The following is a 13,625-nucleotide window of genomic DNA, read 5'->3' as shown; positions in this document are numbered from 1 at the left end:
TGCTGGGCCCTGATAAATGAAAACGTTATGACAAAGCCATCCCACTCACCCCTCTCCTCCCCTCCACATCCTTTACAAGAACCTTATACAGATTTAAGTAGTGGTCCGCTTAAGGAAGCAAATGCTGAAAGATGCTGAATACCTGTAACTTTGTTACAACTCATCAGGTTAAACACTGAGATCCTTATACTGTTTATTCATGCAAATTCTAGTGTGCCACATGCTGAGGAGTGCTGAACGGCTGTTCAGTGGGAGTTGTGGTTGCTCAGCACCTCCAAAGTACTGGCATGTAAATTCCAGCCTGGACTTTGCTTATGGGAAAAACAAATCCAACCATCAGTCATGCAGGGTGTGCTTCCCTCCCTGCTTCATGAGCTGGCCTGGTGAAAATTCCTGGTGCCTATTGAAAGCATCATCTGATGTCACTCGACACCACAGGGGAAAATATAAATCAAAGTGTAAGTATTCAGCACTCTCTCAGCATTGGCCTAATGTGATTAATGTAATCTGAGGTAAACACTTTAGTTATTCCTTATTACTCTTAGGGACCCAAATCAAGGGTTGGGACTTGTTATTCTAGATAATGTGAAAAAACAAGCCCTACCCATGAGATCTCCAAGACTAAGATAAATCTTGGGTAGAAGCTTAACAACAGTTACCTAATAGCAACGAACAGACACAATGAAGTGTTGAATCTGAACCCTCTGAAAGGCATGTGGCAAGGGCTGTGCCGTGCTCAGCAGAAAGCTTTTCTCTGGCAGCGGAGTAGGGCTGCAGTAACAGGGAGAGCAAGGTGATCCAGGATGAGATTGCAAGCACCTACAGAGTGGTCGGCTGCCCAAATCCCATTGACACTGGGGGGACCTACTCCTGCTTTCTACCTTTCAGGATCACCTCCTGGTTCAAAAAAGTTGTTTTCTGCAGAAGTCTACAGCTGAAATCTTTGTCTCAGACAATCCCAGCACACTGTACAATTCTGAGTTGTGTGGGCTGCCATTAGAAGGGGGGAACAGACTTAATAACGTGGACAGAGTTGCTCCTGGCACCTTTTGATGGTCTCTTGCCTCACGTGAGGATAGCCTACCTCAGTCACTCTATGACTCAGAGCACAAATACTGAAGCGTCACAGGTGTGAAAACACAAGTCTAAAAGCCAAGGAATGGCCCTATTGTCACTTCTGTGCTCGCTTCACTCCCGGCCGGGTGTCATGGCAGATGTTTTCTCTTGGAAAGGCACATTGAGGTATTGCAGATTGGCAGCCTGCTGAGTCCAGCGAGGTGCAGGGAGTAAATGCTTCATCCACCCAAACCCAGTGGGAATATGTTGGAGCTCCGACATTGTTTTGCTGACACAGGAAGATGTCATCACAGCAGAATATGAAGGAGTTAACACATTATGAAACACAGTTTTGGCAGTGATGCAGACAAATATTGTTTTGTTTGAAATGAAGTACCAGCAGTGTTGGTTAACTAGGTAATGCAGTCACCTGGCCAGTCTCAGTCATTACATTGTCTTTATTTCTTCTAACATGTTAGGTCCAAATCCTATGAAACAAGCTACTTAACTTTAAGTCCACAGATAGTGCTTTGCTTCAAAGTAAAGCTTAGTTTAATGTATAAGTCTGGATAATGGCGGGTTGAAATAGCAAGCAGAAGTGCTGAAGGAAGTCCGTCTTGCACAGGAAGAGAAATGACAAGGTGCCAGTGTGGTTTTAAGTAAAAAAGAATGAAAATGCAGGTAGTTATTTTATTAAACCTCTTACCAGTCCTGTTCCTTTGCAGGGTAAGGAGAAGTGAGGAGGGCTGTCCCATGCCTGCTTACACACACTGCTGAGGGCTCGGTGCACAAAATTGTACAACCAATTTCAAAATTACTTTTAGCTAGTCCAGGCACTCCGGCTGTCCTTCCAAAAATAAAAGGCAAAATTTTCAACATCACAGAAGACTAATAAACTATGCGCCTGCATCCACTGAGATCAACAAAAAGTGGAATCCCTTACAACTCAGAAAGTCTAGCCACGTATTTACTGCTGATACCTGACTTTTGTAATCGGGGTTGGAACATTTCAGCTGAAAGGTTTGCATTCAGCACTTTCCTGGGCTGAGAGGCAGATCTTCTATAATCGGGACTCAATTAGCTACGTGCCTTTTCAGCTGAAGATCTGGCCCCGTGGGCCTGATTCCTTACAATACTTTTGCGTAAGCCTGGGAGACGACCCTTCTCACCAGCATTGCTGAAAGTGGACTTCTGTATTCAAGTAGGAAGCTGTTTCTCCCAGATTTTTCACCATGCTTTTGCTCTCATTAAAGTACGTGATATAGCTAGCAAGCAAAAGCTATATTCTTCTGCAAGATCCTTGTCCGCAAAAATCCTTTCTGGGCCCTGTATTTTGCGGTGAGTAGCAGTGAGTGCCTTGCTTTGAAAATATGAATCTAAGTCAAAGATTAGTCCACATTTCAAATATTAAAGCAGATTCTCAGATAGTATTTCATTGGAACAAGTAGGGCTAGTCCAGTCTAGAGCAACTGAGGATCTGGGTCTAAAAAAGGAGCTCTGAACTCTAGTTAGAGATAAATAAAGAAATAGGGAGCTACTTTTTTCATACCTCCATGCTGTCTTGTCTGTTGATGTCATGACCCCCAAATAGGCAGTAACTGGAATGAAGCCCGCTAGCTAATTTATACTTAACATACCCTTAGTTCTTACTAATTCCTGTGGTATGCTTTAACTTTAAGTACTTACAAAAATGCTTAGGAAAATCATCCATTCCGTGCTTCAGTTCCTCACAAGCATCCCTGCTTCATTGTTTGTTCCTGGATATGTCTGTTAGCATCACTGCTTTGGTAACTTTCCATTTTAGGACAGTATTATAAATGATTGAGATGTGTTAAAATTCACATGACACTGCTCTGTCATTTTCCCTCTATCAAGTAGTATCGTGACATCAAATAGTTCTCCTGAGATCATGCTGAAGTTCCCAAAGTAAGGTGAAACACTGCACAGAGAAGGCTGGCAGTATTGGCTATTTTAATTTTAAGAATGTACAATAATGTATGTGCATATCTAGGAATATAGAGGGAAAAAATAATCCTATATATTGCACATTAAATTATTATTTTAGTGATGAAGACACAAGGCATCCCTTAGCTACCAAATCACCCATTTTTGTGTATTTTATCTTTAAGAAAATTTCTGATACTATCACAAAGCTGGTCTTTGTTCTCTGCCAAAGGGATCTGAAAACACTGGAACTAGTAAAAGTATTTCTGTATATCATACTGGCCTGTTAAATATTTAGCTAATTTAAAAAATAGTAATAATTCCTGTGATTAGCAGCTACAGCATATCATGTCCAGATTCCTTTTTTTTACTGTAAGTGTAGGATACCTGTGCAAACAAAAGCAGAATTTGGCCTGGGATATAAGCAGAAGCTTATATCTCTCTATTATTTATTTCCTGTTCTTGGGCTGAGTGAAATTGAAATGAAATAAATATTAAAAGACTTTAAAGAAAAAAAAAAAACAAAACCACATCCAAGGCAGATTTCATGACAGCAGAACAAGTTTCATTTTGAGTGGCAATGCACTGACAATAACTTTTGGCTTCGGTCCACATCAATCTGGAGGCCCAGCTACACAAGCCAAGCTGGCTCGGGATCATTTCTAAACAGGCAGTTATCACCTTCGGTGCAGTAATATTCCAGAGGTCCAAATCAGGACTAAGCCCTTTGCACAGGTGCGACACTCTCACCCGGCGTAATCCTTCCTCTGCCGTTGTCCGTGGCAAAAGTCCCTCCGACTTCTCTGGCGTTAGAAGTCTGGCTGGCCTCCCCAAATGTTCATGCTCCCTGCCTTTTCCCCTCTTTCCCACTTCATTCTGGTTTTCTGCGTGTTGTGAAATCTTAAGGATTTTAATGCAATTCATCTTTTCCTCTTCCATTTGTCAACCTTTCCTTCCTTTACAGACTTGTTCTGAACCAACCCCTCAAGGACGAGTGGAGGAAACTCCCGTGAGCAATGAGAGGGGTGACGAGCCGGCTCGTCATGTCTTCTCCTTCTCCTGGTTGAACTCACTGAATGAATGATGACTCACTCCGGCTGGCTTCTGGTGTGCTTCTCCTCGGAGGGACCGTGAGCGCAGGCAGCCTGGCTGCAATCAACAAAGAAACTGGCCTGGAAAGGGACATCCGAGGAGGTTTCGTTCCCAGGAACTCAGTTGACCTCCACATCGTACCTGGTTCTTGAGATGACAGAGTCCTAAGCGGGATGGGAGCATGGGGACAAATTGCTATACTGTATCGTAGTCAGAGTGTTTTCCAATAATTTCTTGTTTCCAAGGGGAAAATAGCATCACTACAGCTGTAGGCTGAGCACCGCTAATGTTTTGTTATTCACTTTTTGGCATGTCCTGTGTAGGTGTAAATGCTTCACCAATGTTGTCAGCTAAAATGCTGGTAAGGTATTCACTAGTAGCATCCTTTGCCAACATAGCATTTCTCCTCAGAACCCTCCTGCATCCCAGCTCGTCGGTACTGGTGACTTCAGTGACACTATCGCGCCCTTGGCACCCCCAAGTCAGGGTTGTGCCTAAGTACCTCCCTGCGGCCACTCATAGTCCCCACGGTACTGGTGCCTCCCCGGCTGTGGAGGGGAGAGGGAAGCTGCCATTTCTTCCTTTGCACTTGCTCTTCCTGCTAAGCCACAACAGACGACACTCACATAAACAGGTTATTTGTAGGGAAGGTGCCCAGCGGCAGGGATGAGGAAGATGCACACGCCGAAAGCACTGGCCACCCCCCGCGCATGGATGCGAGACACAGCTCTGAGCATGTGGGACAGATGCTAGAGCGCTGCCTGCGTCTGTCCAGCCATAATCTGTGTCTACACCTTCTCAGTCATCCATGTGTGTAGGAAAAGGGGCATGTTCTTGCATGAAACCAGGATGTGGTGAGGTGGTCACAGACAACAATTCAAGGTTTAATTTGAAAGCCCCATGGAGCACTGTAGAAAAGGCAAATGCCGAATGTCCTGCTCCGTGTGCATGGCAGACGTGGAGCCGTCTAATGAAATCAAATTTGTGTCTTAAAAGAAGCTCTGAAGGTGTACCGAAGGTGACACTCCTCAAGTTTTGTCACTGGGGACAGAGTGTCAGCACTCAGTAGTGTTTAAGAGAGATTGGCAGGTTGCCGGGAGTGCTCGGTGCCATGGGGGACCAGATGTCAAGCTCTGCGCTAGGGTTAAGCGTGGATCTTTCCAGGAGCCCCGAGTCAGGCCCTAAACACGCTGTTTTGGCAGGGGACTATGCCTGGAGCTGCGCCCCAGCAGGACTGGTGAGCTGGCAGTGCAGACGCAACGCAGCGCCTGGTTAGCAGGCTGTGCGGGGCCAGCCCCAGTCCTGGCCATCCCTCGCTACAGGGCTGAGTCACATCAACCCTCATTTGTACCTGTTTCCCCTGGAAAACACTACTGCGAGAGAGTTTTTGGAGGGCTGCATAGGTGACGTCTGCACAAAGCTTTGAGACTCGGCCCAGAGCAAGTGCCGCCCTGCACCGCTACCGCCACCGCATCGCCTCTGGCTGCTGGAGCAGCTTTTCCCTAGAATTTGGTTTGGGGTGAGGGATTTCCTATTTTCTCCCGGTCATCCTGGAGGATTTCTCCCTGTTCCTCCCGGGAAGTTTCTCCACATGCACCGCCACCTCCCCAGCGCCCCCGGGAGGGACCCGGCTTGGGCACCGCCGCCGGGACGGGGGGAGCCAAAGCGGGATGGCACCTGCCCTTTTGGGGTGCGGGAGGATGAGCAGAGCTAGAAAGAAAACAGAAAAGAGATGCGGAAGCGCCTCACCGGTTTCCCATCGCTGCGCTCCGGCAGGAGGATGCTGCCCGGCCCCGGCCGCAGCGGCAGGAGCCGGGGAGCCCCCTCGGGGTGCTGCTGAGGTGGGACTCGGCAGGGCTGGGGGCGACCGACAGGTCCCCGACCCCCCCACTCCCCCCCCCGCCCCGGCCCCGGAAGCAGCCTGTGCCGAGGGCGGCGGCGTGGGGCGGCCTCTGCCCGGCCCCCGGGGCCGGCGGCACGTCGGGGCGCGCCTCTGGGAAAGCCCGCAGGGACGGGACCTCCCCGGGGCGGGGACGGGAAAAACATCCCCGGGGGTAATTTAGGGCTCCCTGCGGCTCTGGATGTCCGCGGCCGTGGGTGCCCCCCCGCCCCGGTAAGCGCTGAGGGAGGCGGAGCAGCCCTCAGGCGTCTAGGCAAGAAAGTCTATCAAGCCATGGTTACTTTGCAGCTTTTATTAAAAATATAAATATTAAACATTCTCTTACACAACAAAATCGACCGAGCGCTGAAAAGATGTTTTATTGTGAAAATGTTTACAGGAAAAAAGTGGATTTAAAGTAGCTTACAGAGATTCCCCCTCCCACCTCCCTGCCCCCAGCAGAAAAGTTATCTGTCTTCTTGGCACCATTTCTTCCAATGCTCACACATCCCTACGTAGCGATGGCACTAGAATAACTGGGAAATGGAGAAATAAATAAAGGTAGGGGAGGTTACGAACGACACTCGTGTTTCTGCACAATTGGTACACGGTTGTGCATGCTAGTCAAGGGACAGAGGCTGTTCGGAGTACACCCTTCTAGGTTTAAAGCTATATAAAAATAAAGAGATGACATCAGAGCAGCACTATGGTACATCGGACGGTGTAATTATTCTTGTGCTAACTGCGGAATCTCTTTGGCAAGGCGGGGAGGGGCCGTTTCATTTCCCGATTATCTCCATCAGTTTCCTGTTGCTGTGAGCTTGCTGCGCTAGCTGCTCGGCTCGGGCCATCTCCAAGACTTCTCGCAGGAGGTGGAAAGTCAGATCCAGAGAAATAGGGGGCTCCTCGGATCGCTTCTCCCTCTCCACGGCCTCACCCTCGGCTTCGCCCTGCTCGGGGCTCCCCAGCGAGCGCTCGGGCAGCTGCTGCAGCTGTTGCATCGCCGCCCGGAAAAAGTTGCTGGCGGAGGCTTCGGGCTGTAGGTGGCCGGTGCTGCTGGAAGAGGCGGAGAAAGAGCCAACGGGCCTCTTGTTGAGGTTGCCCAGGCGCAGGAAATACTCTTCTCCCATGCGGAGCAGGACGGGCGGAGTTTGCTGCTGCTGCTGCTGCTGCTGCTGGAAGAAATCTGGCTGGTGCAGAGCCCCGTGGGCGGCTACCGGGCTCTTGCTGAGAGCTCTGCACTCCTGGCAGGGCAGGAGGGTGACCAGCAGGATTCCCGTGGAGACCAGCAGCGGGATCTTCATGGTCGGGGCCCAAACCTGCGGGGCAGACGGCGGCCGGGGGGGTTACACAGCCGAGCCGCGGCGGGGAGGGCAGCGCGGGGCCGGGGAGGGGGCGCCCCCCGCCGCCGCTGTCCCGGTGCTGAAACGCGCCGCTCCGCGCCGCTCCGCGCCCCTCCGCGCCCCTCCGCGCCCCGCACACCGCGGCCCGGCCGGCCCCCGCCGTCGAGCCGGCCGCCCCCCGCGGAACAGCCCCGCGGGGCGGCTCCGGGCTGCGCCGGCAGCGGATCCCGGGGACGGGGCTGGCCTGAGCCCGTGCGGAGAGAGTCCACGCGTGTGCGCAAACCCGCGCCTCTTCACCCACCCTGGGGTGGGAGGGTGCGTGGGGTGCCTGCGGCGGGGCGGCTGTCCCCAAGAGCCGCGGGGTGCGAGCGCCCCGCTCCCCCGCGCCTCCCCGCTCCCCGCCCGGCCGGGGCAGCTCCCCGCCTCCCGCGGGACGCCGCGCTTAGCCCCCCGCAGCGCAGCGCAGCGCAGGGCAGCGCAGGGCAGCGCAGCCCGCTCCGCGCCCGGGCGCGGCCCCGCACCTACCTGGGGCGGCGGCGGCGGCGGCGGCAGGGCAGGGTAGAGCAGGGCAGGCGGCGGCGGGGCTCGGCGGTGCCCGGCGTCCCTTCCTCTCGCTCTCCCTCGGAGCCGGCTCCTGGCGAACTTGGGATCAGATTTGGTCCTAATCAGAGCCGGGGCGCGGGATTTTTATAGCTTAGACCCTCTCCTGGAATCACGCAGAACTTGCCTAATAAGCTGACGCTCTCCTGACAGCCCGATTGCGTGCCCCGATCCACTGCTGAATAAATCATGGGGGCCCGTCGGAGCGGCGATGGGCCGAGTTTCGCTACCGCAACCCCAAATCTCACGTCCAATTATATCAACAGATATTTATCGCCTCTGCGGTGACGTCAGCCGGGCCGGGGGCCGGGGAGCAGGGTGCCCCCCCCCCCACCCCATTGACAAAAATACTTGAATGAGATTTCCTAGCGGGCGCGTACTATCAGAGGTCACTCCGGGGGAAACTTTCCACTCGCGGGCCGGCCCGCGGGGAGGGACCCGACCCACCCGGGACCAGGGCTGCCATCCCGGGCAGTGTCCTTCCCCCATCCCCGGAGCTCTCCGGCCCCCCGCCGCCTCCGGGCCCGCCCGCACGGGGCGGCTGCTGCCGGCCGGCGCGGGAGGCTCCGCGGGGCGCCGGTTTTGCGTGGATCCCGTCTCTGCTCCGCGCCCGGTGCCAGCCCGGGCCGGGGCAGCGCTTCCCCCGGCAAAGCGGGCAGGAGCGCAGCCGAGCCCCGCGGGGCAGGGCAGGTGCCGGTGCCTGGAGGGACCCGCGGCACCGCCGACACCGTCTCGTCGCACGGGCTGCCCGGGCCCCCGCCGCCGGGAGAGGGGGCGGAAAGCCCTCGGCGAGCCCCCCCGGGGGCGAGGGCGGCGGGGAGGGCCGGGGGTGCCGCCGCCGGGGCCGCCTCGCGAACATCTGCCGGGGCAGGGACCGCAGCCCGGGGCGCCGCTCCGCCCGCTCTTCCTCCCCTGCCACCTCCGGCACCGCCGCCTGCTCGTCCCGGCCCTGCCTCCACGCTGCCGGCTCCCACTCCCTCGTTCTGGCCCTTGCTTCTCTCCATTGCCTTCCCACTTCTTGCGTGGAGGTAGCAACTGCTCTTTTTTCTTGTTTCCCCCTCCTCAACTCTACTAGCTGATCTTCCCTACCTCTTCACCCCCCTGACCGTGTGTTTCCCTGTTTGCCCTCCTCAGCTAAGGCCCTACCCTCCAGGGTGTCCTAATCCCGTGTTGAGCTCCCTTTGAAGTGCTCTCCCGCCCCCATTATGTTTGCAGGCTCCAGACCGTATTCCACCAATGCCTCCAGCTGGGTTGCTTACCCTCAGATCTCCTCTTCCAGGAGGTAGCGCTGCCTATAGAAATAACTTCTGCCCAACACCCATTCCACGTGTAATGTGTGTTCTTCAGTTTTTGCATGCCATCAGCTTTGCCACTGCATCTCAGTCCTGCTTCTCCACTGCCTTGGTTGCAACATTAATCATGTCCTTCCCTTTAAATTGGAAAAATGTACTGAAAACCTACTGGTTTTATCCTGCCTAGACTGTAAATGTTTGGGGTCATGCACTTGCATGTCTCCCACCACAGTGAGGAGTTTCAGCAGACCACGGAAGGTGGGTCGTATGCTACTGATGCTAATTCAGTGACAAATCTGAAATCCATTTCCTTAATAAAATAACAAATTTCAAACAAGTAATGTATGAGGTTGGCCACAGCCCAATTCCGAGCATCTCCTTGGGGATGCTGTACACTTTAATTTCTGTTATACCTACCTCCAGCCTCGGACGCTGTTGGTGAAGTGCCAAAGAATCAGATCTTGTGCATCATAAAGAAACAAATGGAAAAACAAGTAGTAATACCGGAGATTTATCTCTGCATTACCTCTGTTAGTTCAGGCATTCATGAACTGAAATGCGTATTACAACGAAAACAGAACAGAATACATTGTGTAGATAGTCACAGCAGAAGCTATTTGTATGCTTTTAAAGGATGTCAGCACGGCTTCCAGTGAGAACAACACGAGCTTCAAAGAAACAGGAGCTAAGTTCAATCAGTTGATGGAAAATGCAAGAGGCACTTATTAACCTCAAACCCTCCAGATGTGCTCTGGGGTGGGTTTTATCACAGTGTCTCCATTTTTAGGTTTAATATACCTTTTAAAGACACAAAACCTCTTAAAATAATGTGATCATAAATGTAAAGAAGGAAGCATTCTGATCCAAATACATTTTTTTAGAGTCGTGGGTGAGATCTGAATAAGACATAGAGCTGCATTTCTCCAAAGGATTGATGCCAGTGAGAATTGGCTCAGATTATTTTATGTGTTTCATCATTTACAATATTGTTTAGGTCCCTTTAGGCAGACAGTTTCATCCCTTGAAGAATTACAGGGATAGCAAATAGAGCATAGGAGTGGGCTAGGAGAGCTCCTGCAATTTTCACAAGAGCTGTACAACCTGCCAGGTTCTTCTTCCCTTTTTCCTGACCCCTGGCTCTGAGCAGGGTCTGCAGTGTCTCATACATGCTTGTTTCTAAACCAGCATGGTCATATTACCCCACTTTCCCCGTAGATCCTGAGTGACGTGTGAGAGGGCTTGCAACAGCTTAAATGCAGGGAAGACCATGAGGCATTTGGACATCTTGATAATGAGGAATATAAAATATCACAGATACACAAACCAAAAACTACTTCCCTCAGCACTTCAAATGCAGAACTGACTGCCTAGGAACATAGAAGTCCTTTCCCCAAAGAGTCACTAGCTTCCGGGTGAAATCTCAGCTGTTACTCCTGAAGGAGATTACAACAGAAGAAATCCTGGATTCTCACCGCAGTGGTGCAAGAGAGAGACAAGGCAGATATCAGGTATATCCGGATTAAAGTTTTATGTTTAGTGATACAGTTTGAGATTAGCATACCCTTCATAAGAAAAGTATTCGTATTTGACTCATTCTGCAAACACCGGAGACAAATACAATTTTTGCAGTGAATCACAAAATAACATTGTCTAGGAATAAAAAGAGTTAGCGAGGCCCATCTCCTCTCTGCTGACTTGGGTTGGGTGCACCTGCCCTTTAGCCTTAGTGATCTCAAACTCAGGCACCTACTGAAAGGCAATTATAGCTACTCTGCTGTAGCTAATGAAAAGCAAAAGCATGCCCAGAGCATGATACATCCCATCACAAAATAGTACCTTCAGGGTTCTGGAGAAGCTCACCTGATTCCCTTGTCTATAAAGGGAATGCAGACAACTACCTTAGCCTACTCACTGAATTTTTAGATAGCTAATGCGAGGCGAGAAGAATCCCCTCCTCACTGATTGACCATAGCAGAGAGATCACGCAGTTCTAAAAAGAGCAACACAGGAGTGATGATGTTAAACTGAGGGCATGGCTCTTACCCCAGGTATTTTTGAAGATGTCCAACTACAAACATGGAAGAACACACACTAGATGTAGGTCAGCTTTCTACCATGGTGCAATATTTCATTACCACTCCAGCTTTTGTCAGAAGGCGGTAAGGGTTTCTGGTGTTGTTGAGTTCAGCAAACTTTTCCACGTCATCTCGCGTAACCACTTCATGTGATCACCATCGTTACTCAGTCCCTGTGATCAGCTCTCTAACATGCAATCTTACATTCTGTGACTGTTTCAGGTGAACTCAGTGCATCTCACCTACTCTGAGGTGCCAGCAATCATACACTGGCACACCTATACATTACATTTCCATTTCACCCTTTGGTACTCCTGATACTAAGAAATCTAAATCTGACGGTCATAAATGTTATGGATTCTAGGGCAATCTAGAGAAAAAGAAAAAAATTCAAGGTATCTTACTACCCCTGAAGGTGATAAGTCATTTTAAGAACAAAATACATTTGCCTATTATTCCTCAGCAGACTGAATTTGCCAGACTAATCATACAGAAGCTCCATTAAAGTGAGTTATAAAAATCAATAAAAATAAATCAATTAAATACAAAAGAGTACATTCTAGGTCAGGATGAAGAACAAAACTGACAAGGACGTCAGCTATCTGCCCTTTCTTCTGACCCCAGAAGTCTTAAAAATTCTCTCACTCAGTTTTAATTTCTCTTTCAAATTTTCAATGACCTCAGTCTGGGAAGGGACTCACATGTTCATGTCACAGGGATTTTCTGTGGTACGTCTCACCATCACATCAGAGCTCCACCTATAAATTATAACCGGTTTTCCTACAGTCCTGTGAGAGAGAGAGGAAAGCACCTTAATTTCCCAAACTTTCCAGTGGAGAAAAACAACATGAGATGGTGAAAAGATTTATCCAGTATCCCTCAAGGATTTGTGTACGAGGCAGGAGTGAATCTTGCATTTTCCGAGACCAAGTTCATAAGCTCAACCAGAGGACTATTTTCATTCACAACTTCATGTTCATACTCTTGATCCCAGACGGCTGCCCACAAGACACAATTTTATGGGCTGGGGGTCCCAGCAGAAGGAAAAATTCCTCAGGAATATCCTCTCGGTTCCACTGTGTCTGGGAAGAACACAGCCGTTCACAGCGGCTCACACACGGGTGGATTTGCAAGGATGGTTTTCCTCCCAAGGCCTGACCCCCAGCTGAGCAGAGGCCAGCACACACCACTCAGGAATCTCAGTCATGGGCCTTCTGCCCCAGTAAGAGCCTTCCCTGTGCCCAAAGCCCCGCACGCCTTGGGGGGGAGTATTCCCACCAGCGCGTGTAACACGGACAGGAGCTGCACCCATACCCTCTTGGACATCAAGAAAAAGCACTTTTGGAGGCCTCACGGCCTCACTTTCTTCTTCTGAGCAGCGAAGCGAAGTTGCAGACACAGGCTGGGAGAAGCGTGCAGGCGGCAAGGGCTGCGCCTCTCTCCTCCTGACAGCTCTCATCCAGGGAGGCAACAGCTGACCTTTATATTTACCTCACAAGACTTGTCAGTTGCTATTCTTGCTCTCGAATAAGGGCTGGAGAAGGCTGCATGGATACGTGTGCAAGCCCTCCATGCCGTTAACAATAATGCTGCAGGAACTAATCTCACAATTATTAGTAGCAACAAGTAAATCCATCAAAGAAGCACTCCCTGAGAGCGCCGAGCAATGGGTATTCCTGGTTGTCTTGGTGTCTGGGTACATTTGGCCATGAGAGAAATTTTGCTGGTTAGCTGAGCATCCAATCTGTCTGTCTGTCTTTGGCACAGACCGGGGCAAGGACAAGGGTTTGGGTTTGCATCTTGCACGCGTATGGAACAACCCCCTGAAATCTCCAGGTTCACCCTAGTTCGCAGTGGCGGAGACAAGGACACACAACCTGTATGGGCAGCAGAGTACAGGGGAATGCTGAACCAGAGGAGGGCAGGCGTCGGGCACACAGGCCAAGCCACCAGCCAAGGGGAGGTGGGGGAGACCAGGAGTGGGCCTGCAGGGAAGGGCAGGTGGGAATGCCTCTCCCCTCTCCCCAGGCACGTCCGTGCCCCTGGGAGGTTACAGCCCAGAGCTGTCCCTTTACTCGGTGCTGAGAGAGGGGCACAGAGGGGAGCCCACAACGCTGTGACCGTATTGCAGATGGCTGCTTGCAGGCTTGTTCCAGGGAGTCTGTGAGGAACCATCCACCGAAGGCCAGGAGCAGATGAGAGCCTGTTTGTACAGCTAGGACCTCCCAATGGAAAGGGCCACTGAGACAGTGATGGCTTCAGCCACCAAACACACCCTTGACGCCAGGGACCTTGCCTTCCTCTCATCACGTGCAGCACCAGGCCTGCCGTTAGCCATTAGCAT

The 13,625-nt window shown here is 51.2% G+C and overlaps 2 protein-coding genes across 5 annotated transcripts in view; one reads left to right on the top strand and one right to left on the bottom strand.

Moving 5' to 3' along the window:
• Window positions 1-4,503, top strand: part of TRIM55 (tripartite motif containing 55) — a 42,526-nt gene extending 38,023 nt beyond the window's left edge. For 3 of the 4 annotated variants that reach the window (XM_076329626.1, XM_076329623.1, XM_076329625.1), the window contains one exon: window positions 3,965-4,503. In XM_076329626.1, the coding sequence (XP_076185741.1) occupies window positions 3,965-4,084 (120 nt within the window). In that variant the 3' untranslated portion in view covers window positions 4,085-4,503. The remainder of the gene's footprint in view (window positions 1-3,964) is intronic. The other variant, XM_076329627.1, reaches the window with a different exon arrangement.
• Window positions 4,504-6,269: 1,766 nt separating this feature from the next.
• On the bottom strand, window positions 6,270-8,134 carry CRH (corticotropin releasing hormone). Its single transcript, XM_076332199.1, has 2 exons — window positions 7,840-8,134; window positions 6,270-7,290 (listed from the first exon to the last, which is right to left on the bottom strand). Exon 2 carries the CDS (start codon window positions 7,273-7,275, stop codon window positions 6,751-6,753), a length of 525 nt encoding a protein of 174 aa, XP_076188314.1. The 5' UTR covers window positions 7,276-7,290; window positions 7,840-8,134; the 3' UTR covers window positions 6,270-6,750.
• Window positions 8,135-13,625: the final 5,491 nt, after the last annotated feature.

This window comes from Aptenodytes patagonicus, chromosome 2 (genome assembly GCF_965638725.1).
Source record: "Aptenodytes patagonicus chromosome 2, bAptPat1.pri.cur, whole genome shotgun sequence".
Taxonomy (NCBI): domain Eukaryota; kingdom Metazoa; phylum Chordata; class Aves; order Sphenisciformes; family Spheniscidae; genus Aptenodytes; species Aptenodytes patagonicus.
This window is presented reverse-complemented; position numbering and strand designations above follow the sequence as displayed.